The sequence below is a fragment of the Phoenix dactylifera genome, chromosome 12, assembly GCF_051530095.1.
Source record: "Phoenix dactylifera cultivar Ajwa chromosome 12, Ajwa_hap1_PhDact_Kaust_v1.1, whole genome shotgun sequence".
Classification (NCBI taxonomy): Eukaryota; Viridiplantae; Streptophyta; class Magnoliopsida; order Arecales; family Arecaceae; genus Phoenix; species Phoenix dactylifera.
This window is the reverse complement of record NC_143201.1, coordinates 10,127,302-10,155,030: the sequence shown is the minus strand read 5'-3', so window position 1 is coordinate 10,155,030 and position 27,729 is coordinate 10,127,302. Positions and strand designations below refer to the sequence as shown.

The 27,729-nt window shown below is 39.7% G+C and overlaps 1 protein-coding gene across 23 annotated transcripts in view; it reads left to right on the top strand.

Moving 5' to 3' along the window:
- KDTA (KDO transferase A) overlaps positions 1-26,892 on the top strand; it is a 59,018-nt gene extending 32,126 nt beyond the window's left edge. For 20 of the 23 annotated variants that reach the window (XM_088708290.1, XM_088708307.2, XM_088708287.2 and 17 more), the window contains 4 exons: positions 6,217-6,307; positions 25,457-25,576; positions 25,674-25,744; positions 26,215-26,892. In XM_088708290.1, the coding sequence (XP_088564416.1) occupies positions 6,217-6,307; positions 25,457-25,576; positions 25,674-25,744; positions 26,215-26,403 (471 nt within the window). In that variant the 3' untranslated portion in view covers positions 26,404-26,892. Of the gene's footprint in view, positions 1-6,216; positions 6,308-10,665; positions 10,749-25,456; positions 25,577-25,673; positions 25,745-26,214 lie in introns of those variants that run through there. The other 3 variants (XR_015971868.2, XR_015971867.2, XM_088708303.2) reach the window with 3 other exon arrangements.
- Positions 26,893-27,729: the final 837 nt, after the last annotated feature.

Below are 27,729 nucleotides of genomic sequence, written 5' to 3'. Positions count from 1 at the left end.
CTTTTTTTATATTATTTTTAACAAGGAAAAGCATCAAGAACTTTTCCAAATCAAACAAGTCCTATTTTCGACCAACCCAAAAACATTTTAATCCACCAATATTCTCAAGATTTACTAATTGACTTTCCATCAAAATATCAATCTTAATTGTTTCAAGTCTCAAGTAGAGCCAAATAAGAACTCTTAAGTCTCATCCCCAAGTATATTTTCCTTCTTTATACGAGCTCCATGCATGATCCACATACAGATTTCAATGAATATTTTCTAGTCCAAGCTTTAAACATCTTTTTATAGATGAATCTTAAATTGCTACCAAAATAATTAACTTCAACTAGAAGCAATATCCACAGTGCCTGATATCAAGTTAAACTTTCCAAATAATTACATTGCACGATAATATCTCATGATTAATATTCCTTCACTTAATTTAGTCAAAATCTAATTAATCATTGAAATACAAATTGCTCTACCAAGAAAACTCTCAGAATAACTTATTCACACTTTGGTTACAGCCATAATTAGGTTGCATTTTAATTTTAGCATTTCAAAATTCTGATAAAATAATATAAATTTATCAATAGCAAAAGCAAATAAATATCTTCGTCTAATGGCCTAATGTCCACCCATCTCTCAAACTTTCCGACGAATCCTAAAGATCCTAAAACTTAAGCTCCATCAGAATTATTTCAAACACAATCCCTAGGAATCTGAAACCTGAGCTCTGATACCACCAAATCTGTCACGCCCCGAGCCCGAGGCACGGCAGACGCCGCACGCCCGTACGGTGGGCACAGGCGTGCAAGGCATCGGATCATATCAAAGCAGATACAAATATTCAAAACTGACATAATTATTTAAATTGTTCAAAAGCGGTTTTACAAAATTTCAAATAACAAATGCTTACGTAAGTCATACTTTCATCAATCTAACTAAAGGACTAATAACTGAAGGAATCGTCGGAAAATCTAACGTACTCCCCAATCCCGTGCGATCAAGCCTCTGGATCTGAAAAATGAAGAAAATAGAATAATGAGCTACACTAGCCCAGTAAGCAACAAAATACCCCAGAGTGGGGTCAGAGCATATCAGATCAAAATACAGAATAATGTCTGGAATAAATCATAAATAACATCGTTTTGTTGTTTTCAAAACTTATTATCATTTTTCCAAAAATATGATATCAGAATCTCAACATGATAGGCTACGGCCACGTAACCCAGTGGCATGGGTTGCACAGAGTGCCAGAAACCACTATTGTCAGTCACCGGTGGAAACGGTGTCCAGAAACCACTATTCTAATCACCGGTGGCGCGGTGTCGAAACCGGTTCCTCACAGATTACAAGTCGACAGGTGCAACGTATAATCCCCATTGGCGGGGCCAGAACAGAACAGAACAGATCATAGCCATGCTGAGAATGCATAAATATAAAAATAGATTTCATAAACTGTACAGGCATGTTTCACGGAATTCAGAGCATATAATAAAATTTTCAAATAAAATTTAATATGCCAGACCCATTTTACTAAACACAAAACATATTTCAAAATTTAATCCAGTAATAAATTACTTTACCAAATAATTTGGAGAAATGCACTTTGAAGCATTAAGTTACTTACCTCTTCTCGCTTAACCCCTGCTTCAGATAGGCGGATCAGGTTCATCTGTTTAAATTTAATTAATTCTTTGTTAATTTCAGAACTAAGCAAAATCCAAAAATAATTCTATTGGACACAGCCCAACAGGGCCCAGAGTTGGCCCATAATGGGCATGGCCCAATAGGACCCATATCGAACACGGCCCAATGGGCCCGCATAGACCCAGCTAAATAGGGCCCCCAAGGTTGGCTTCTAATTGGTTCATTTATGCAATAAAATTTATTGCAGGGACTAATACTTAATTACAGTAAACTATTCTATAAAGCTTGAATGGACTAAATAAATATAGTTGGAGACCTTTATGTAATAAATCTTTCTTAGGGATCAAACATAAATTACAGAAGGCTCTTTTGTGCAATAGTATACTATCAAGGGCTTAACTGTAAAATTTCATTTATTGGCCAAACGGGTTCGGATTTCGGATTCTGGGTTTCAAGTTTCGGATTCCGGATTTCGAATTTCGGGTCTGAACTGGGTTTCGGATTTCGGATTCTGGATTTCGGATTTCGGGTTTCGGGTTTTGGGTTTCGGGTTTCGGGTTTTGGGTCTGAACTGGGCCCAAGTTGGGCCCACAAAGGTACTGCCCAACTGGGCCCAACCGGACTGGACTGGGCCCAAGTTGGGCCTGCAATGGATAGGGCCCAACGGGCCCAGTTTGGCCCGTGATGGGCCTCCTTCCCCAAAACCCCCCGCCACAGACAGGGGAAGGAGAGACGGAAGAGAGAGAGAGAGGGCCGGCGGGGTGGCCGGCCTGGGTGGTCGGAGGCCGTCGTCCAGTCGACGGTCAGCCGGCCATGGTGGCAGCCGGTGGCTGCTGCGGCGGCCGGCGTTGAGGAAGAACCGAGAATGGTCTCGGTGTGGGCCGATGCAGAGGAGAAAAAACATGCTATTTGGCATGGAATCAAGGCAAGAGAGGGCTTACCGGTGGTGGCAGAGGCAGTGGGAGGAAGATCTCGGCCGACGGTGCTCGATCCGGTGGTCAAGCGGCGGTGGCGGCGGTGCTATCCGAAGAGGAGGTAGATCCAGAAACCGGGGAAGGCCGTGAGGGGATTCGGACGGTACTCGGCCGGGAGAGCTCGCCGGTCACTTGGGAGGCAAGAACAGAGGGAGGAGAGGAAGAGGAAGAAGGGAGAGGAAGCGGAGGAGACGGATGAGAGGGAGGAGGGCTCAGAGGTGCTCTTACAAAGAGGAAGATAGGGGTTTTATCGCCCCATTTCAACGGCTCCCCGCCGCGATTTTCACGGCGGTGGGGCGAGATCAATGGCCTCTCTTGCGGCCGCGGGGTGGACGCGGACCCTCCGTGGTGCCTCCGCGGTGTAGCGGCGTCCTTGTGCCCGGAGATGTCGGAGGGGATCGCGTCTGCGATCCCCTGTTCTGCCCCTTCCAAAAGGGGTGTTGGGTTGAAGTCGGTTGGGGCTGCCGGCTTCAGCCCAGTATCTCACATTCTCTCCCCCTTAAAAGTCGTCCTAAGGTCGAGTGTTCGATCCTCTCTCACCCCATCAGTGGAAAAGAGAGCAATGAGGACGACAACGCATCCTGTGATGCCGGAAGCATCACGGCCGTCTGATTATCGGATGACCACAGCGCCCCTGAGCTCTTTCTTTTTTTGTAACAACTCAGGATCTCACCCAAAATGGCTAGCCGGAAGTTACTATTTGGGTTCCTTGATCCTGTATAAATACCCAAGATCTACCTAGCAAATAACCGATGTGGGACTAAACACACGCCCGCACGGGTCCTCACATACTCCCCCCGTTCAAGCCCTGACGTCCTCATCAGGCTAAGGGTTCATATCTATTCAAATCTAATCACAAACACCACGTTCGGCCCGTGGTCAGCTTCAATGGATCCGTGCTGCAATATCCCCTAGTCCACATAGGTTATGGGCCGGGTCCGCTCTGATACCATTTGTAACAACTCAGGATCTCACCCAAAATGGCTAGCCGGAAGGTATTGTTTGGGTTCCTTGATCCTGTATAAGTACCCAAGATCTACCCAGCGAATAACCGATGTGGGACTAAACACACGCCCGCACGGGTCCTCACATACTCTCCCCGTTCAAGCCCTGACGTCCTCGTCAGGCTAAGGGTTCATATCTATTCAAATCTAATCACAAACACCACGATTGGCCCGTGGTCAGCCCCAATAGATCCGTACTGCAGTGTCCCCTAGTCCACATAGGTTATGGGCCGGGTCCGCTCTGATACCATTTGTAACAACCCAGAACCTCGCCCAAAATGGCTAGCCGGAAGGTACTATTTGGGTTCCTTGATCCTGTATAAATACCCAAGATCTACCTAGCAAATAACCGATGTGGGACTAAACACACGCCCGCACAGGTCCTCACATACTCCCTCCGTTCAAGCCCTGACGTCCTCATCAGGCTAAGGGTTCATATCCATTCAAATCTAATCACAAACACCACGATCGGGCCGTGGTCAGCTCCAATGGATCCGTGCTGCAATATCCCCTAGGTTATGGGCCGGGTCCGCTCTGATACCATTTGTAACAACTCAGGATCTCACCCAAAATGGCTAGCCGGAAGGTATTGTTTGGGTTCCTTGATCCTGTATAAGTACCCAAGATCTACCCAGCGAATAACCGATGTGGGACTAAACACACGCCCGCACAGGTCCTCCCAACTTTAGTTTTAGCTGGTCATGACCAAGAAACCACTGGTTTCACTTGGTGGGTTGGGAATGCTAGACTTATCAATTTTTCTAGTAAACTACTTGGAGCTCACGCAACCCATGCTAGATTAATTGTATTCTGGGTTGGAGCAATGAACATATTTGAAGTGGCTTATTTTATACCAAAGAAACCCATGTATGAATAAGGATTGATTTTACTTCTGCACCTATCTACTTTAGGTTGGGTGGTAGGTCTGAGGGGGGTGGGATTTCTAGACACTTTTCCACACTTTGTATCTGGAATATTTCACTTAATTTTCTCTATAGTTTTAGGCTTTGGTGGTATTTATCATGCGCTTCTTAGACCTGAGACTCTTGAGGAATCTTTTTCATTTTTCGATTATGTATGGAAAGATAGAATTAAAATAACTACAATTTTGGGTATGCAATTAATTTTGTTGGTATAGGTGCTTTTCTTTTAGTACTCAAGGCTCTTTATTTTGGGTGCGTATATGATACCTGGGCCCCGAGGGGGGGAGATGTAAGAAAAATAACCAACTTAACACTTAGCCCAAGTGTTATATTTGGTTATTTACCAAAATCTCCTTTTGGGGTAGAAGGATGGATTGTTAGTGTGGACGATTTAAAAAGTATAATTGGGGGACATGTATGGTTAGCTTCCATTTGTATACTTAGTGGAATTTGGCATATCTTAACCAACCCTTTGCATGGGCTCATCGTGCATTTGTATGGTCTGGAGAGGCTTACTTGTTTTATAGCTTAGGTGCTTTATTTGTTTTTGGTTTCATCGCTTGTTGTTTCATATGGTTCAATAATATTGCTTATCCTAGTGAGTTTTACTGACTCACCGGGCTAGAAGCTTCCCAAGCTCAAGCATTTACCTTTTTAGTTAGAGACCAACATCTTGGAGCTACTGTGGGATCCACCCAAGGATCTACTTGCTTAGGTAAATATCTAATGCATTCCCCAACCAGGGATGTTATTTTTGGAGAAACTGTGTTTTTGGGATCTTCATGCTTCCTAGTTGGAACCCCTAAGGGGTCCCAATGGTTTGGACTTGAGTAGGCTGAAAAAAGACGTACAACCTTAGCAAGAACAACGTTCGGTAGAATATATGACTCATACTCCTTTAGTTTCTTTAAATTCAGTGGGTGGTGTAGCTACCGAGATCAATGCAGCCAAGTATGTCTCTCCTTGAAGCGGGTTAGCGACCTCTCATTTTGTTCTAGGATTCTTCCTATTTGTGGGGCATTTGTGGCATGTGAGAAGGGTCTGTGCAGCTGCAGTAGGGTTTGAAAAAGAAATGTCTTTTATTATTATTTTTGATACTAAAAGCACATTTTTAATTTGGTTACCAAATAGTTAATAAAGTTCCATAGCATGTTAGAAATGTAGTTACCAAACAGCAAATAACTTCTTATTAAAAGTTCTACTAGCAAAAGTTGTACTTCTAAAAACACTACTACCAATGGCAATCCCAAACACAGCCTAAATCCTTATCTTTTTGCACTAGAGATGCCCTTACATTGTTTTATGTAAAAACTCTTTCCTTTATAATGTATTATAGTTTTATGTGCAGGCTTCAGTACATTGCAATCACTATTTGAAGTTTAATTTTATGATAAGCTCTTGATATTTGCTATACATATGAAGACTAGGCTTGATAAGCATTTGCTGTTAGTGCATGTAGATCCCTGCAAACTACAGAAACTGGCTGGCATGTATTCACCCCAGCTATCTACTAACAGTTGCCTACCCTCATCAATATCATACCTCATGATACATTCTAGATATTTGAAGTGCCTCCAATCTGCTTGCTTTATTGAGGTTTTAACGAGCTTGCTAGCAGATGAATCATTCACAGTCCATCCACCATATAGTCTCATGCACATTTTGTTGTTTGTATAGGCATTAAAGAGTCAGGGGCTGAATGTTGCATTGAGGTCCCGAAATGAAATAATTTCATCTTGCACAAACATCTACGTAGTGGACACATTAGGTTGGTATCTTGAAATTAATATTTTTATTCTTGGTCTTCAATTGTGTAGTAGATTATGCAATATTAAACATCGTTGCATTTTGGCTTGTTAATACGTTTTCTGCTGTGATTTGCTCATATATTACTATGTTTACTATCGTATTATTTGTTGCACAAATTTCATTCCGCAGAACCTCCACACATATTTCTTTTTTAGATACTTTCGATTTAACTCTGATATATTATCTTCTTGATAGTGGGGAACATGCAACCTAGGGTAGGATCTAAAGGCCCAATTTATGATCACGCTTTCATGAAGACTTCCTCAAAATTTGGAGATTGTGTACATAACAGCAAAATGGGATTTTAGTGGCTATTCAAAGAGATTCTAAAACCCTTGAAAACCAATGCTTAAACTAAGATTCATTAAACTAATACCAGGATCTGTATTGGTCAGCGACCGATTTAGTACGGTATCGGCTTAGTACCATACTGGAACACTATATGGTGTGGCGTGTCAGTTCCGAAGTAGCATGCCATATTTTTTTCAATTTTTTAAGCTTCAATTAATGGCAATCATTTTTTAAAAATTTTGAATGATATTAAGTGTAATTTGATGTTTCTTGATATTTTGATGTTTTATCACCTTGGTACATCCAGAATGATGCTTTTTGATGTTTTGTTTTGATGTTTCTGCAACATTTTGGCATTCTCTGAAACAATCCTATCTTAGGAAGACAAAATCTGGCAAATCTGTCATTGGATTTGCTATCAAGCTTTTGCATTAGTGACAGGCCAAATTCAAAATGTAAAGAAAAAAAGGTGGTAATCCTAGTTTTGCATGCCAGGATAAGCAATATGAAATATCCTAAAATCAATTAGATAGATATATAACATAAAATGATACAACCGATTATATGTATTTAAAGTGCACCATACATACTGATATTTAGAATCTCATTGAGTGGCAATGTCTCTTGTAGATATCTAGATCATTAGCATAATCAGAATGCACATCAACCCACCTCTCTAATCAAGCGGTGTTGTAGGTCTATGTGCTCATTCTATGAGGAACACGCTCTGGGTTATAATTAGTCTCGGATTTTTCACTGAAATTTTAGCTTTGAGAGGTGTCCTTTGACTGATAATACGACTGTGGAGGGGCCCGTCCGAATATATCGATAGTAAAATCTGACCTGTAAGATGCTCCAGGTTGCGTAGGATAGTAGCCACTAAAAGAGGATGCCTCAGATGCACTATCTATATTTGTATGGATCATAGGCGGCCTATGGCGGCGGATACTAGGATCTAGCATACGACTTGAAATCTGATACGTCTATGGATCCCACTCTACATACGAGGTCATCTGCAGCTGCATTGTGACCTAAATAACCTCAAGGAGCCCATCTCCTATTTGCAATTGTATCCTTAAGGGCTCTATCAGCTTGTGCATCATGGTTCTTATTCTGTGTGGCATATGTAAATGGAGACTCACTGGTGAATCGAAGGCCAGATAACATGGTGGCATTGTCTAAGCAACTCGATCATTTTTCTAAGAGGATATCTTGGACAAGGAGTCATGTAATGATTGAAACTAGTGACCCCTGTGGCTGTGGCTGATCGGCTGGAAGGATGCGTGGAATGTTGCGATTTGTCCATTGCCCTGCATCCACCCTAGTCTTGCTGGCTACGAAACTAGCCCGTCATGGAGACAATTCTGTCTCATCAAGCTCCATCTCCTGCTGTTGGTCCACAAGCCATCTGATCATAGGATCATCCTCACCCTTAACAAAAGTATTATGGATCGGGTTCGTGTTACTTCAACTCTACTTCCTTTTGAATGCATTTCTATCTCAACCTTATATTGTAGTTAACATATACACGGTTGTTGAGATGCCTTTGTGTCAAACAATTCTTCTACTTATTGTGGATGAGGGTGAAGATGGACTAGTTGCGCTCACAGCCATTGAAAGAGATTGTCTGGGGTAGGATCCGGATGGCTAGCCACTTAAGATTTTTTGCCGGCAAACCAAAATGAATCCACCATTCTGCTGCAAAAATGTTGAAGAAAATTACATATAAGATAGATTGTATGAGTAACTACTAAGTGCAATTTAGCTAGTAGCAAACTGCATCACACGAATCTCAAGATTTCTCCCTACATACCTCCTCATCAATGATAGAACCCATGTGTGGTTATAAATAAATCTGATGATGGTTTGGGATGTCTCCACTGTCTATTGCACTATATGAATCTTTCTAATCTTCGTCAACATGAGTTCAATATAATATGCAGCATATGGGATCTAGAAAATATGGTTGTCATTCCATTAAAATCTTCTTGGGGGCTTTATATTTTGGCCCATTGTTAGTGATGATTTGCACGATATTTTTTTCTATTTGATTAATCACCTTCATCAATATGAGGATGTACATGATATCGTGCACTTGATTGGAAGTTTCAATTGACTTCTGAAAGAAAGTTTGGGTCCCAATATGTTAAGAAATTGATGCCTCGTATGGTATGACTGGTCCAACCATCATTCATTACCGTCAGTCTATATATGAGCCACTTGTTCTAGTATAAAGCAATCCACTTCTGTAGCTTTTCTTTGTCGTTGTCAAGAAGCTCACCATCGATGTCCTTTAGTCTTGGAGGATCTACACTCAGACTGACAACTTGTATGGAGGAAATGACAACCTATAGTACGTGTTGCCTGCGCATTCGTTGGGATGTGATTGAAGTAGAACGCAGATCTAATAGCTCGCCACATATTCTTCTTCTTAAGTCAACTCTCTGTTGCTTTGAATCTTGCTGGGGAAGGCATGTGGATCTAAATCATGGATGGTGGCTCCTGGTGGAATCTCTCTAGAGGTCTTCTTTCTGTTGTCAAAAGCTTCCATCGTAGATTCAATACAGCCACCGCTTCTACTGACGACCTTCCTAAGTGAGGAGGTCCTCCTGAACTATAGATATGCTCTGTTGGTCATAGAATCAAAACCTGACTCGTAGTGTGAGGGCCCAAATCATGCCCTATGGCTGGCCACCTTATCCTGGTGCCACTGATCATCCAAGTTTGCCTGAATGGCTGTCTGAATCTGGGCCTTCTTATCATATGGAGCGGAAGTCTTTTCTAACTCTCAAAAGTGATAGAAAGGTGGTTCTACCGCTCGACGGCCTACATCTGTCTTCTTTTTGTCACTTCTTCCCTTCACTGCTCTAAAATCAGTGAAGTGCTTCATCAGTTGCTGAACCTTCTGTGGGCATTTTCGGCATATACATATATCAGGATGGCCACTAGTCAAGTGCTACTTCAACCTGGTTACCCCTCCCCCTTTGAATCCTCGCATAGACAATCTCAAGTCGCTGATCATGAGATCAATTAAATCAATTAGTCAAAGAAGCAAGCCTCTAGGAATAGGAGATCGTGAGTGAGAAATGTGGCACATAATACTAATAGCCAAGGTGGATATGAGGGGGATAGTGGCCAAAAAGAACAAAAGAGCGTGCTTGAGTTGGGCCACGTCACAAATCAAGGTAAGCAAGCCATTGAATTTATGGTTGATCATGAGGTTGGAAACAAAATAGATGATGTTTTTTCCATTTATCAAATCACACAAGACAGCTAAGATTTTTTGGAGTTTCTGCAACATAATATTGCTACAAATTAGTGGTTTGATGGACAGCCATTTACATACTGCAATAATAGAGTTGTGGAGCTCTAGTATGGGAGCAATTAGATCATGTAGTGGCCAATAACAGATGGATTGTCCTCTTCCCTGAAGCATGATTGGAGCACCGACGAGGGTTTTCTTGGACCATTGCCCCTCACTGCTTGCTGCAGCAACTAATTTAGTGTGCTGATCACCATCCCATTTTGAAAACTTCTAGCTTATATGGAATCATAGGAGGTGGTGATTGAGCTTGGTAGTAAATAGGGCGGGCTCTCCAACATTCAGAATTGCCTACCTCCTTAAATCAGCAAAGTTTGCTCTTAAATAATGGAATCAAGAGAATGGTGACACTATTTCATAGGATTCATGACCTTGAAGGGAAAATTGCTGCATTGCAATGGAAAGAGGTAAAATATAATGGACTATGCATGCATACTCCAAAATCTTAGGCATCCCTCATTTGTTTGATGTCTTTCATGCATGACTTATTTATATTTCTTCAAGTATATATGTTTTTTTCCAAATATGATGAAATGCCTGTAGGGCATGATGCTTTTTAAGATGGCATATAAATTTGCAATTAAGTTTGATATAGTTAATTAGAACTGTCATATAGGAACTTTCTAAAATGCTTTGAAACCTAGAGCATAAGGTTGCCCTCCTTTGTCTATCTTCAATGATACACATGGTTTTCCTTTCTGTAGGTTGGAGATTCAATTCTTCTGAAGAATCTCAAAAGGGAAATTGCAGTAAAAGGAGCCTATTACAGTTGGTTCCGTCCACACAAGTATGGCTTCATTAGAACCTATCATTTGAGTTGCACTTGTTACAGTGCTCGTGAATATGTTGATTAGACCTTATGTTTTGCCAAAATATGTTACATGATTTTTGGCTTCTGATATAACATAGATGTATGGTGTCCATAGGATAAATGCACCAACTTTACATGGATATACACATAAGAGTTTTGAAGCATATCCGAGTATCTATCTTGCAATAGCAGCAAACGAATTTAGGGCTACACATGAAAGATATTAATAGTAATTAAACTATATAGTCAATTTTTTGAATAGTCAAGTAGAAAAATGTTAAAAGGGAGTATTCTTGAGGTATCTCATCTTCTATATAATAGAAGTTAGAATTGACAAGTGCTTTTCTAATGTTAAAGCCAATCTATTAGTAATTGATCAATTTATGTCCCCATACTCACATTTCAACCTTTTTAAGGAATTGATTTCATACGTTAAAGAAGTAGTCTCAACTATAATCATGAAATTTAGAGGAATAATATTTCCCACAGCTGTGACCTTTCTGTGAGTTGTTCCTAGTTTCAAGAGAACATTTAGTGATCACTTCATATTTGGTAATGTTTGATGCATACTTTGTTGCAACTTGTTGGTCGGTCATCATGGAACAAGTTGCCTATGCTTGCCAATATAATAACAGACAGGTGGAAGAAGGAGGCAGCTCAATATATTTCCCGAACTTAGGCTGATATACTGTACTGCAAATACATTTTATGCATACGGAGTGATAGGATGAGATCAGTTCTTTGAGAATAAGGCTGAAATGTCTTGGCCCATTTTTGAATATTTTGTTGGTGAATTAACTACTGCAGTTATGTGAAGCATTTGAGTTTGGAGGACAAGAAGTGGGGAGATTGCAAAAATTGGGACCTGATCCAAAAAGGAAATCTCCTTGGAATGGTTAAGGATAGATATAGCATGATTGATTTTCCTATGATTCACAATGAGGAACATAGACAAAAGCATTGAATTTTTCCTGTGTTGTTGATGTAGGACTACATGAGGATGGCCTGTTATCTAAGCATAGATAGTTCAATCACTCATCGTATCTATCAAAGTTCATTGTCTCGGTACTAGACTCCGTACCGACACCATCCTATTACAGTGTCGGTACGATACAGCTCGGATACAACTCGGCGTACCGAGTGTCGGATACAACTCGGCGTACTAAGTGTTGGTACAGTATGATACAACATACTGGTTTGGTACCAGTATAGTACGGTACCGATCGATACTACAAACCATGTGTCCATATTGTATTCATATTGGATATTTATACTTATGGGATACTTCTCACATCAGTTTCTGATACCTTTGTTAAGTATCCTATTTTTCAAAATTTGAAAAACACTTTGGATTCATCGTGGATGCACTTTAGATACTCCCTGGATGCACTTGAAATATTCCTATTAAGGAAGGTCAATTTTGTAGTCTATCGATATTTATATTAAATTATAAAATATAGATTATGGTCTATGGAGGAAAGACTAATGTTGAGCTTGTAGAAGTTAATACTACTGTATAAAGTGTGGACTAAAGTTAAAGCTACTCTATAAAGTATGAACTATATTATTATGATAGCATATTATGCTTTATCAGTTTTCTTTTTTATACACATACATGCGTATTTTTGTTGTGTATGTATGCATGTAGTATTTATAAAATAAATGCATGCATATATACATACATATCCATACATATGCGTATATATACATATATACATGTATACATTTACATACATAGCGTGTGTATTATATATTTCTTGATGTATCCTAGCCATATTGTATCGTACATTTTCAACATTTCCCTTATTGGTGTATCCATATTCCATATCTATGTCCATGCTTCACAATTGGCTATAGTTCTGGTGAGCCTAAGGGGCTACGAAAATTTGGGTTCAAGTAATTCCAATGGCTTGTTGTCTTCTTCTGATAAAAGGCAGAAAGTATGTATTTTAGGAAATGTGAGAACGCATATGTGCACGTGTTTAGTGTGTACTATATATTTCTTGATATATCCTAGCCATGTTGTATCATACATTTTCAAGCTTTCCCTAGTTGGTGTATCCATATTCCGTAACCATGTCCATGCTTCATAACGTGCTATAGTTCTGGTTAGCTTAAGGGGCTATGAAATTTTGGGTTCAAGTAATTCCAATGGCTTGTTGTCTGCTTATGATAAAAGGCAGAAAGTATGTATTTTTGTAAATGCGAGAATCTAAAAGTTTTAGAATTTTTTCAAGTTTCCTGAATAAGTAATGTCTGTAGAAATAAAAGGTTTATTGTGGTTTGAAGGCAAGGAGAAGGGGCTTAATGTTCAGTCACTGTTAGGCTTATGATTGGATTGAGCTATTTCCTGCATCAAGAACACTGAGTCTGCATGTTAAATAATCCTAGAAATCGATGAGATTACTTATAGGACTAAATTTCAGAATTAATGACTCTAGAGTGAAGGAAAGCTGTGAGTATGTATCGAGATTGAGATATGGAGGACAGATCTATGTCTAGATTGATTCCACAATAACAGTTAAAAGGAGAAGAAAATTCTTACAGTTAATCTAAGAAAAGACAACAATTTTGAGCAAGTATAAACAAAATTAAGTGTGGTAAAGTGTTGAGAAAGAAATTGAGATGAAACAATGTTTAAGTAGAGGGAATTGGGAGAAGAGGGGAAAAATAATGACAAATTAATCCTGACTTCAAGAGGACTTCTTTATTTGTAACAAATGTATAACACTTTCCTAATGGCTCTCTGTAGGTGATGCCCGAAAAAATGGAGAGGAAAGACAACAACGAACACTCCAACCCCAACCAGAAATTTGATAATAGCGGTAAACCCAAAATCCTCAAGAACAAGAACAATGGATAGATAAAAACTCACCACCCAAAGGAATCCACCCAAGGAACAGAGTTTGTTGGAAAAAGAAAACTCACCACCAAAAAAAATTCACCCTAGGGATATAGAGTTTAGTGATCACCACTCATAGACAATTTTTCAGATATACAGAGCAGGAACATGCTCACCACCCAAAGAAAAAAGCCTAGAGATATAGAACACGCAAAAGAAGAAAAACAAACTAAAGGCTTAATTCCTTAATTCACCCAAACTCGAATTAAATTCACTCTAAAAACAAAACATAGGGCATGTTTTTATATAGGCACATTTGGAATGCTTTTTAAGCAATTACAAATAATCCTAACTTAGGGAGAAAGACAAAATGCCATAAATAGGCGTTCCCTAAGTAGGCATCCAATAAGAAAGAAAAACACCATATATTGGCATTCTGTAAAAGTCCTAAACATGAGGAAAAAGAAAAAGACCATATTTAGGAGTTCTAAAATTTGCCTTTGCTTAGGCATGAACCAAAAATAAATTGTCATAGAAAGAATTTCTTTTTGGCTCTTCCGGTTGAAAAGGACTCTCCTTAAGCACCTGTGTCAAAATTGCCATAGACAATTTCTTTTTGGCTCCCCTGGTTGACACGTCGCAACACCTTGAATGGACCATCAGCTCGAGGCATCATTTTTCCATACTTCCGAGTTGAAAAACGCTCCTTTCGAAGATGAATCCATACCAAATCTCCTTCCTTGAAAGTTGCCAGCTTACGATGCTTATTGGCACTAGCACGATACTTCTCGTTTTGCTTGATAATCTTCTCTCTAATTTGCTCATGCATCTTCTTAATAGCCTTGGCTCACTCATCAGCATCTCCGCTGAATTGTTGTGTTGAAGGAATAGGAGCCAAATCTATGAGGCTAATTGGATTAAGGCCATCACTGCTTCAAAAGGATTGCAACCAGTAGTTTAACTTGTGGAACAGTTGTAGGCAAACTCTGCCTGAGCTAACATGAGATCCCACTGACGAATGTTTTTATTGACAAGACTCAATAAATTTTTCAAGCTTCAATTAATAACTTCAGTTTGGCCATCGGTTTGAGGATGATGTGACGTGCTGAAAAGTAACTTCGTTCCAAGCTTTCTTCACAAAGTGCGCCAAAAGTGACTCATGAACTTGGTATCTCGATCCGAGACAATCATTTTTGGCACGCCATGAAGTTGCACAATCTTCTAAAAGTACAAGTCAGCTACATGTGAAGCATCCACGGTCTTGCTACATGGAACAAAATGCGTCATCTTCGAAAAACGATCAACAATGACCATGATAGAATCCTTGTTCTTTTGTGTCCGTGGCAGCCCCATCACAAAGTCAATGCTAACTTTCTCTCATGATGAATTTGGAACTGGTAATGGAGTATACAAGCCTGTGTTTTGCCCATGACTCTTAGCTATATGACAAGTCTTGCATCGCTCCAAGTGTCTCATAAGAACTCCATTCTAGGCCAGTAGAAATGAGACGCCACCAACGAAAGAGTTTTTTCTCGCCCAAAATGTCCAGATAGGCCACCTCCATGAGCTTTTAGAATCATTGCCTCCTGCATTGAGCATTGAGGAATGCATAACTGATTGCCATTGAAAAAAAATCCATCCTGCAAGACAAAATGATTAAATGGCCCTTTCATGCATTCAGTTAGAATAGTACCGAAATACGGATCATCTTGATATAGCTCCTTGAGAACTTCAAAGCCTAAGACTTTCACTTGCATAGTAGACAACAAGAAATATCTTTGACTTAGTGCGTCGGCCACCTTATTCTGAAGTCCGGACTTATGCTTAATGGTGAATGAATAGGTCTGCAAAAGTTCCACCCATTAAGTATGTAGTCGATTCAATTTGTGTTGCCCATTGATGTACTTCAGTGCTTCATGATCAGAAAAGAGAACAAATTCTTTGGGTAAAAGATAGTGGCTCCAGTGATCCAAGGCTCGCACGATAGCATAGAATTTTTTGTCATAAGTAGAATATCGCCTCCGAGACTCACTCAACTTCTCGCTGAAATAGGCTTATCTTCTTGACTAAGGACAGCACTAATGCCCACATTAGAAGCATCACAATCTACTTCAAATATGCTTTCGAAATTCGGCAATGCTAATATAGGAGCTTCAGTTACCTTCCTCTTCAAAACCTCAAAACTCTTTTGAGCTTCTTCAGTCCACTTAAAGACTTCTCCTTTCAAGCAATCAGTGATAGAAGAAATAATAGTACTGAAATTTTTCATAAATCGACGATAAAATGAAGCTAACCTATGAAAACTTCGGATATCATGAATAGACTTCGGAATAGGCTAGCTTGTGATCGCCTCCACCTTGCTTGGATCCATCTTGATTCCATTACTTGAGACTACAAAGCCTAGGAAGATGAGGCTAGTAGTGCAAAAGTGACACTTCTTCAAGTTCGCATACATCTTTTGCTTCCGAAGCTTCTCAAAAACTTGAGGAAGACGCATCAAGTGTTGATCAATGTGTTTGTTGTACACTAAAATATCGTCAAAGTAAACCACAACAAACAAATCAATAAAAGGTTTAAACATATGATTCATAAGGCACATAAAAGTGCTCGAAGCATTCAACAATCCGAATGGCATAACCATCCACTCATACAATCCATCCCTTGTCTTAAAAAAAGTCTTTCACTCGTCTCCCAACCTCATTCGGATCTGATGATAACCGCTCCTAAGATCTATCTTAGAAAATATACAAGCACCATGCAATTGATCAAGCAGGTCATCAAGACGTGGAATTGAAAACCGATACTTGATTGTGATCTTGTTCACTGCTCTACTATCAATGCACATTCGCCAAGAACCATCCTTTTTAGGCACAAGAAAAGCTGGAACCGCACAAGGGCTCATGCTTTCCCTCACTTACCCCTTAGCAATCAACTTGTCTACTTGCCTTTGTAACTCTTCTTGCTCTTTAGGATTCATCCTATATGCTGCCTTGTTTGGGAGACTAGCACCGGGTATGAAATCAATGCAATGTTGTATGTCTCTCATAGGTGGTTGTCCAGGTGGAATTTCATCAGGAACAATGTTAGAAAATTCATGGAGCAAAGTATTCATGATAGTAGGCAACTCACGCTTCTCCTCATTCTCCTCTATAACAACAAGGGCATAGGTTCTACGAGATTCCACTATGGCCTTTTCAACTTCAGTTTTGGACAAAAGGTTATTTTCCTCCCCTTTAGAAGGCTTGGGATTGCTCTCTATCTTAGTAGGCCCTAACATAATCTTCACCCCATCCTTCATAAAGGAATACGTAATTTTGAACCCATCATGTATCACCTTTCTATCATATTGCTATGGACGACCAAGTAATAAGTGACAAGCATCCATAGGTATAACATCACAAAGCAACTCATCGGAATATTTCTTGCCAATAGAAAATTGAACAAGGCAACGCTTGTGAATCTTTACCTCATTACCCTTGCGAAGCCAAGAAAGCTTGTATGGTTGAGGATGATCTTCCTTTTTGAGCTTCAATTTCTCCACCATTGTTGTTGCTACAACATTCTCACAGCTCCTTCCGTCAATGATTACATCATAGACTTTGCCATAAGAAGTGCATCGTGCATGGAAGGTGTTGCGAAGCCACTTGTTATCTTCTACATGTGCTGCACTCAAGCTCCTACAAACAACCAGAGATTCTCCTTGATCGGCATAAACCACTTTCTCTTCTTCTACCTCCTCATCATCTGTTGGTTCACCCAAATCTTCGGCTTCACCTTCATCTTCCTCCACAAGAGAAATAATTTTATGGTTAGGACAATCAGATGCAATATGGCCTATACCTTGGCATTTGAAGTATCGATGACCGGAAGGAGGTAGGAAACGACTAGAACCAGGTGCTGGATTTTCTGCTTTAGAAGGAATTTTTGACAAGGACGTCTTGGTGGAATTAGTCTTGGAAGGTCCAGCACGCTCCAGATTAAAAGGAGTGTCACGACTTGTAGCGCGAAAAACTCTCCTACAATGCTCCTTCATTTGCTTTTCAACCTTGCTGCAAGCTTGCATACATCGTTAAAAGTCTAATAAGGTTGCAATTCTACCACATCACAAATTTTACTCCATAACTCGTCAATATAACGGGCCATGGTTTGCTCCTCAGGCTCCTCAACATCACACTGCAACATGAGATACTCAAACTCTGTGGTATAATCTTCCACGGATAATTCTTTTTGTTTAAAATTATGAAATTTGAGAAAAGCATCTTTCCTGTAATTATCTGGAAGAAATTTCTGTCTCGGCACCTTTCTCATCTTTTTTCATGATACAATTCGCCTTTTCTCTTCACGTGCCCTATGTTTCTTAATATGCTCTCACCAGATAGAGGTGTGTTTCTTCAACTTGATGGCTACAATTTTCACCTTGCAATCTTTTGGTACATCTTTTATTCAAAGATGCGCTCCACCGTATGCAACCAATCAATGAACTCATCAGGATGCGCCCTTCCTTCAAAATCAGGAATATCAACTTTGATGTCAAACTCTCGTTGAAACTCGCGATTCCTTCGAAAACGATTTGATGTTGGGCTATGATCACGATGAAAAGGATTGGCCTCCTCTTCCTCATCATGTGAATCTTCTTTCTTTGATTCCTGATTTGGGATATTATGTCTCAAAGTTTGAAGACGCGCCAAATTTTGTTGAAGCCGCTGCACTTCTCTCCGTAGTTCTTCATTCGCAGCATCAGGAAGATCCCACTTGCGGTTTGGTCCTTCAACTTCTTGCCCTCTTCGACCACGACCTCGAGTAGCCATGACAACCTGGGACACTTTGATACCAAATTTGATGCTGGAAAACATAGAGGGGAAAGACAACAACGAACACTCCAACACCAACCAGAAATTTGATAATAGTGGTAAACCCAAAATCCCCAAGAACAAAAACAATGCATGGATAAAAACTCACCACCCAAAGAAATCCATTCAAGGGATACAGAGTTTGATGGAAGAAAACTCACCACCCAAAGAAATCCACCCTAGGGATACAGAGTTCTAGTGATCACCACTCACAGACAATCTTCCTGAGATATAGAGCAAGAACACGCTCACCACCCAAAGAAAAAAGCCTAGAGATACAGAACACCTAGAAGGCGAAAAACAAGCTAAAGGCTTAATTCCTTAATTCACCCAAACTCGAATTAAATTCACTCTAAAAACAAAACATAGGGCATGTTTTTATATAGGCACATTTGGAATGCTTTTTAAGCAATTACAAATAATCCTAACTTAGGGAGAAAGACAAAATGCCATAAATAGGCATTCCCTAAGTAGGCATCCAATAAGAAAGAAAAACACCATATATTGGCATTCTGTAAAAGTCCTAAACCTGAGGAAAAAGAAAAAGACCATATTTAGGAGTTCTAAAATTTGCCTTTGCTTAGGCATGAACCAAAAATAAATTGTCATAGAAAGAATTTCTTTTTGGCTCTTCCGGTTGAAAAGGACTCTCCTTAAGCACCTGTGTCAAAATTGCCATAGACAAAATTTCTTTTTGGCTCCCCTGGTTGACACGTCGCAACACCTTGAATGGACCATCAGCTCGAGGCATCATTTTTTCATACTTCCGAGTTGAAAAACGCTCCTTTCGAAGATGAATCCATACCAAATCTCCTTCCTTGAAAGTTGCCAGCTTACGATGCTTATTCGCACTAGCACGATACTTCTCGTTTTGCTTGATAATCTTCTCTCTAATTTGCTCATGCATCTTCTTAATAGCCTTGGCTCACTCATCAGCATCTCCGCTGAATTGTTGTGTTGAAGGAATAGGAGCCAAATCTATGAGGCTAATTGGATTAAGGCCATCACTGCTTCAAAAGGATTGCAACCAGTAGTTTAACTTGTGGAACAGTTGTAGGCAAACTCTGCCTGAGCTAACATGAGATCCCACTGACGAATGTTTTTATTGACAAGACTCAATAAATTTTTCAAGCTTCAATTAATAACTTCAGTTTGGCCATCGGTTTGAGGATGATGTGACGTGCTGAAAAGTAACTTCGTTCCAAGCTTTCTTCACAAAGTGCGCCAAAAGTGACTCATGAACTTGGTATCTCGATCCGAGACAATCATTTTTGGCACGCCATGAAGTTGCACAATCTTCTAAAAGTACAAGTCAGCTACATGTGAAGCATCCACGGTCTTGCTACATGGAACAAAATGCGTCATCTTCGAAAAACGATCAACAATGACCATGATAGAATCCTTGTTCTTTTGTGTCCGTGGCAGCCCCATCACAAAGTCAATGCTAACTTTCTCTCATGATGAATTTGGAACTGGTAATGGAGTATACAAGCCTGTGTTTTGCCCATGACTCTTAGCTATATGACAAGTCTTGCATCGCTCCAAGTGTCTCATAAGAACTCCATTCTAGGCCAGTAGAAATGAGACGCCACCAACGAAAGAGTTTTTTCTCGCCCAAAATGTCCAGATAGGCCACCTCCATGAGCTTTTAGAATCATTGCCTCCTGCATTGAGCATTGAGGAATGCATAACTGATTGCCATTGAAAAAAAATCCATCCTGCAAGACAAAATGATTAAATGGCCCTTTCATGCATTCAGTTAGAATAGTACCGAAATACGGATCATCTTGATATAGCTCCTTGAGAACTTCAAAGCCTAAGACTTTCACTTGCATAGTAGACAACAAGAAATATCTTTGACTTAGTGCGTCGGCCACCTTATTCTGAAGGCCGGACTTATGCTTAATGGTGAATGAATAGGTCTGCAAAAGTTCCACCCATTAAGTATGTAGTCGATTCAATTTGTGTTGCCCATTGATGTACTTCAGTGCTTCATGATCAGAAAAGAGAACAAATTCTTTGGGTAAAAGATAGTGGCTCCAGTGATCCAAGGCTCGCACGATAGCATAGAATTTTTTGTCATAAGTAGAATATCGCCTCCGAGACTCACTCAACTTCTCGCTGAAATAGGCTTATCTTCTTGACTAAGGACAGCACTAATGCCCACATTAGAAGCATCACAATCTACTTCAAATATGCTTTCGAAATTCGGCAATGCTAATATAGGAGCTTCAGTTACCTTCCTCTTCAAAACCTCAAAACTCTTTTGAGCTTCTTCAGTCCACTTAAAGACTTCTCCTTTCAAGCAATCAGTGATAGAAGAAATAATAGTACTGAAATTTTTCATAAATCGACGATAAAATGAAGCTAACCTATGAAAACTTCGGATATCATGAATAGACTTCGGAATAGGCTAGCTTGTGATCGCCTCCACCTTGCTTGGATCCATCTTGATTCCATTACTTGAGACTACAAAGCCTAGGAAGATGAGGCTAGTAGTGCAAAAGTGACACTTCTTCAAGTTCGCATACATCTTTTGCTTCCGAAGCTTCTCAAAAACTTGAGGAAGACGCATCAAGTGTTGATCAATGTGTTTGTTGTACACTAAAATATCGTCAAAGTAAACCATAACAAACAAATCAATAAAAGGTTTAAACATATGATTCATAAGGCACATAAAAGTGCTCGAAGCATTCAACAATCCGAATGGCATAACTATCCACTCATACAATCCATCCCTTGTCTTAAAAAAAGTCTTTCACTCGTCTCCCAACCTCATTCGGATCTGATGATAACCGCTCCTAAGATCTATCTTAGAAAATATACAAGCACCATGCAATTGATCAAGCAGGTCATCAAGACGTGGAATTGAAAACCGATACTTGATTGTGATCTTGTTCACTGCTCTACTATCGATGCACATACGCCAAGAACCATCCTTTTTAGGCACAAGAAAAGCTGGAACCGCACAAGGGCTCATGCTTTCCCTCACTTACCCCTTAGCAATCAACTTGTCTACTTGCCTTTGTAACTCTTCTTGCTCCTTAGGATTCATCCTATATGCTGCCTTGTTTGGGAGACTAGCACCGGGTATGAAATCAATGCAATGTTGTATGTCTCTCATAGGTGGTTGTCCAGGTGGAATTTCATCAGGAACAATGTTAGAAAATTCATGGAGCAAAGTATTCATGATAGTAGGCAACTCACGCTTCTCCTCATTCTCCTCTATAACAACAAGGGCATAGGTTCTACGAGATTCCACTATGGCCTTTTCAACTTCAGTTTTGGACAAAAGGTTATTTTCCTCCCCTTTAAAAGGCTTGGGATTGCTCTCTATCTTAGTAGGCCCTAACATAATCTTCACCCCATCCTTCATAAAGGAATACGTAATTTTGAACCCATCATGTATCACCTTTCTATCATATTGCTATGGACGACCAAGTAATAAGTGACAAGCATCCATAGGTATAACATCACAAAGCAACTCATCGGAATATTTCTTGCCAATAGAAAATTGAACAAGGCAACGCTTGTGAATCTTTACATCATTACCCTTGCGAAGCCAAGAAAGCTTGTATGGTTGAGGATGATCTTCCTTTTTGAGCTTCAATTTCTCCACCATTGTTGTTGCTACAACATTCTCACAGCTCCTTCCGTCAATGATCACATCATAGACTTTGCCATAAGAAGTGCATCGTGCATGGAAGGTGTTGCGAAGCCACTTGTCATCTTCTACATGTGCTGCACTCAAGCTCCTACAAACAACCAGAGATTTTCCTTGATCGGCATAAACCACTTTCTCTTCTTCTACCTCCTCATCATCTGTTGGTTCACCCAAATCTTCGGCTTCACCTTCATCTTCCTCCACAAGAGAAATAATTTTATGGTTAGGACAATCAGATGCAATATGGCCTATACCTTAGCATTTGAAGTATCGATGACCGGAAGGAGGTAGGAAACGACTAGAACTAGGTGCTGGATTTTCTGCTTTAGAAGGAATTTTTGACAAGGACGTCTTGGTGGAATTAGTCTTGGAAGGTCCAGCATGCTTCAGATTAAAAGGAGTGTCACGACTTGTAGCGCGAAAAACTCTCCTACAATGCTCCTTCATTTGCTTTTCAACCTTGCTGCAAGCTTGTACACATCGTTAAAAGTCTAATAAGGTTGCAATTCTACCACATCACAAATTTTACTCCGTAACTCGTCAAGATAACGGGCCATGGTTTGCTCCTCAGGCTCCTCAACATCACACTGCAACGTGAGATACTCAAACTCAGTGGTATAATCTTCCACGGATAATTCTTTTTGTTTAAAATTATGAAATTTGAGAAAAGCATATTTCCTGTAATTATCTGGAAGAAATTTCTGTCTCGGCACCTTTCTCATCTTTTTTCATGATACAATTCGCCTTTTCTCTTCACGTGCCCTATGTTTCTTAATATGCTCTCACCAGATAGAGGTGTGTTTCTTCAACTTGATGGCTACAATTTTCACCTTGCAATCTTTTGGTACATCTTTTATTCAAAGATGCGCTCCACCATATGCAACCAATCAATGAACTCATCAGGATGCGCCCTTCCTTCAAAATCAGGAATATCAACTTTGATGTCAAACTCTCGTTGAAACTCGCAATTCCTTCGAAAACGATTTGATGTTGGGCTATGATCACGATGAAAAGGATTGGTCTCCTCTTCCTCATCATGTGAATCTTCTTTCTTTGATTCCTGATTTGGGATATTATGTCTCAAAGTTTGAAGACGCGCCAAATTTTGTTGAAGCCGCTGCACTTCTCTCCGCAATTCTTCATTCGCAGCATCAGGAAGATCCCACTTGCGGTTTGGTCCTTCAACTTCTTGCCCTCTTCGACCACGACCTCGAGTAGCCATGACAACTTGGGACACTTTGATACCAAATTTGATGCTGGAAAACATAGAGGGGAAAGACAACAACGAACACTCCAACACCAACCAGAAATTTGATAATAGTGGTAAACCCAAAATCCCCAAGAACAAAAACAATGGATGGATAAAAACTCACCACCCAAAGAAATCCATTCAAGGGATACAGAGTTTGATGGAAGAAAACTCACCACCCAAAGAAATCCATCCTAGGGATACAGAGTTCTAGTGATCACCACTCACAGACAATCTTTTTGAGATATAGAGCAAGAACACGCTCACCACCCAAAGAAAAAAGCCTAGAGATACAGAACACCTAGAAGACGAAAAACAAGCCAAAGGCTTAATTTCTTAATTCACTCAAACTCGAATTAAATTCACTCTAGAAACAAAATATAGGGCATGCCTTTATATAGGCACGTTTGGAATGCTTTTTAAGCAATTACATATAATCCTAAACTTAGGAAGAAAGACAAAATGCCATAAATAGGCGTTCCCTAAGTAAGCATCCCATAAGAAAGAAAAACATCATATATTGGCATTCCATAAGAGTCCTAAACGTGAGGAAAAAGAAAAAGACCATATTTAGGCGTTCTAAAATTTGCCTTTGCTTAGGCATAAACCAAAAATAAATTGCCATAGAAAGAATTTCTTTTTGGCTCTCCTGGTTGAAAAGGACTCTCCTTAAGCACCTATGTCAAAATCACTATAGACAAAATTTCTTTTTGGCTTCCCTGGTTGGAAAGAACTCTCCTTGCACTCCCGTGTCAGTAGGACTTTTCATTGCCTTTCCAAGACATTTTACAATTAATATAGGAATCTTAAAATTGGAAAGTGAAAGACCTAAATAAATTGGCAAAGACCCCTACATTTTCCAACTTATTTGACTTAAGTTAAGATTCCTACAAACTATGATCTAGTTTATCTAAGGTAAGCCTAGCATAGCAGCCACTTATTAAATCCAATTAAGACTCTTAAAAGAAAGAAAAGGAGTGCTGGTGTGCATAATTCAAATCCACCTTCTCCAAAAAGTTGTTTTAAGATTCTTCTGACAGTTGGATATAGGCAACATTAATTTTCTCAAGTGGGCGCAAAAGCAGCTCTTATTTATTATCTACTTCTCTCCTAAACTAGATTGTAACAGAAAAACACAAAAAAGAAAGAAGACACTAGAGAGGAAGGTTGGCTAGATTAGCAACATAAAATCATGGTCATTAGATATGGAATTGACTGGCAAGTTCTCCAAAGAAGTTGCCGGTAGAGGTAAGACCCTAACCTCCTGATCGTCAGAACCTTTCATTGCATGTGGTCTTGATCTGGACACTTTCCTGCCTGATTCTATGCCATTATGTCCTCCTTTTCTCCAGATCAATCAGTCATTGAGTGATATAGTTTCTTCAACATAGAAGTTTTTGACACGTGGCATGGTGTGCCATTCAGGTAGCAAATGCATTCTCTGGTAATGTGGTGTTGGAGGCTGGGTTTGTGTTTGAGGAGATTGAAGTAGTTAGTTTAGTAATATAATTTTTTGCATTTGTTTGTGTAGGTCCGATAAGGTGATTTTTTTTTGGCAGAAGTTTGAGTTGGTAGATATACATTTTATGTGTAACCAAGTATACAAACCCAATCAGTTTGTCTTTTACCGAATTTTAGTAAATGCTATGTTTGATTGTCCCATTATTTCTGAGTCAAGGATCATGGTTGAGGGTGGAGGTTTATGTGAATGTACCACTTGATGGACTAAGCTCCCAAGATTTGAGTTGCAATTATCATTTTATATGCTTTCTGTATCGTTGGATTGTGTACCCCAAACTGAACAAGTTGTTTGTTTTAAGCTATAGGCTATATATCATGAGCTTCAGAAGATGCAGAGTGTGAAGTTGGGATTTGCCCATTGAATATTATGGGACATGGTATATAATGGCCCACTGACTCATCATAGCATCTGAAAGAAATATATAGTCCCACTCTCATGTTTCACATGATTTATTTGATAAACTATATACATTGATGCAATTTAAAAAAAATTACTGATCGAATATTTTATAGTATCTTATCAATTATTGTCCGATAATGGCTGCTTTAATGATACAGGTGAACTAAGAATGCTCTATAGGGTTACCCCAATAGCTGTGATTGGAGGTTCCTTTTTACCTGGTTTAGCTGGACACAATCTTTCTGAAGCTGCTGCAGCTGGTTGTGCTGTATTGACAGGTAAAGCACATGTAAAGCATACATGCGCGACAACAATGGCGCGCCTCTTCTATATGTTGGATCCATGATGCTCCTTCTATGCTTGACCAACTTTCAGGTCCTTATGTTGGACATTTCTCCAATATGTTAGTGGAAATGCTACAATCAGATCGTTTGTCAATTATGCAGGTGAGGGGGTCCATTTTTCTTTGTTACATAATCTGCATGTGTCAAGTCCAGACCAAGGTTCTAGGTGCACTGAAATGGTCCTCGCTTAATAACTCCGTTAAGTTGTTATGGTCGTTGATTTTTCCAGCTGTGAACCTTGTAACTTGAGGAAGCTTGAGTTTTTTTTAACCTAGTCACATCAAATTGTTATGTTGATCTGCTAATTCCATGTAAGATGAGCTGCTGCAACTTTAGACTGCATGCTGTTCATCTGTTGTTGAAATACAAAACGTGGCATGCGAATATAGTCATAATAGTGGAATTACCAATTTTACTATGACTCTTTTTTTGTAGTCTCTGCTACAAGCGTCACATGCTTAAGGCATCAAAGCTGATTGCTTTCAATTTTTCGATACATTCAGATTTTTCCTTGAAAATTTGATCAAAGGTTGCTTACTATTCCTTTGTATTAAATATTCACCTCTTTACAGGTGGGAGGAAATATTGAATTAGTAGAAGCACTCAAACAGCTGCTCGGTGAGGTCAAAGTTTTAAAAGCACGACAAGAGGCTGCAAGACGAGCATTTTCAGCTGTTTCGAATGGGGTTGTGCACCGAGTGTGGAATCTTGTTAGTAACTTTGTTCTCGAAATAGCCCACCGAAAACTAGATGGAGGATGATCTTGGCCCAAATCTGAAGTGACTCCTGACATGAGGACTCTGATTCATCTTATTTGAAGGCTATTCTCTCTGATCTATCTACAATTCTGTAGCGTCGGAATCCGATATACAGATGTAGCAAAGTACTTATATATATTTGCCTGTCAATTGGTGCTGACAACCAGCTCCTTCAGCCTACCATTTTGTGCACGCCATTTTACCCAGTTTTGATTTCTTTGCTGCCGTCCATGTACAATAGTGAGAACTCTTTTCTTATCTTCTCTTCGTACTGTTTATGTTATGTCCGGCGGTGGTTGTAAGAGGGGGTGCACGCGCATGTGTTAATATGTGCACATGTTCATGGGTGGATGTGGATGCTAGTATGCTACTACACATGGTGGAAAAAGGATACTAGTGCCATATTCCGAAAAAATCAGAAACCTACGTTGGCATGATCCACACCATTCATCACAAGTCAAGACATCAATGAACAAGTCTTTTTATGTGCAACAGTAAGAACTCTTTTTCCTACTTCATGTTCTCTTTGTCCTGTCTATGTTGTATGCGGGATGTGGGTTTAGCAGGGTATCGTGCGCGCGCATGCGCGCGCATGCGCGCGCATGCGCGCGCATGTGTTTTTATGTGCAGCCCGGGGTTGGCATATTCAGATATAATAGAAATCTTAGTCGGTACCATACATACCATTCATCACAGTACAAGACATAAAAACAAGATTCAACTATTCTTTGCACTTATACGATTTTATATTTAGAAATAGAACATTTTCTTTTATCAAGCTATAATTTTAGTATGAGAATACTCATAATTTCTACATAGGAATACTCGGCAAATGGGATCCATTATGCTGAACCAAAATAGTTGGAAAAGACTAGATTGTGATTGTAACTTGTTTTGATTTGCAAATGTCTCAAGATGTCTACAGCAAGATAAAGAGTGCGAATCATCTTGTCCATTCTTAACATAAGAAAGCTTGTGTGTTGGAATGTTAAAGCCATGCCAACAGAAGTCGTGTATGCATGTTCGTAAGTTTTGTACTTAATATTTATATTTTGTATTGCTAGTGAGCTCAGGTGGTTTTTCTGAACCTCAGCCGTCTCTATAACCTTATTTTCTCTTTTGCGAAGGCTAATGGCACCATACAATTACACACTTGGGTCTAAGAGCTCATGGTTGGGTGGAACTTAGGTGTAGTTGGGTTGAATCAAATTGGATGATGCTCGGCTTTTTAAGCATCTGCGGTTCAGAGTAGACCCATCCTTGACCGTTTGGTTGGTATAGGAAAACCAGTCTAAATGACATTATAATGTTATTAGCCATTTTAAGTAT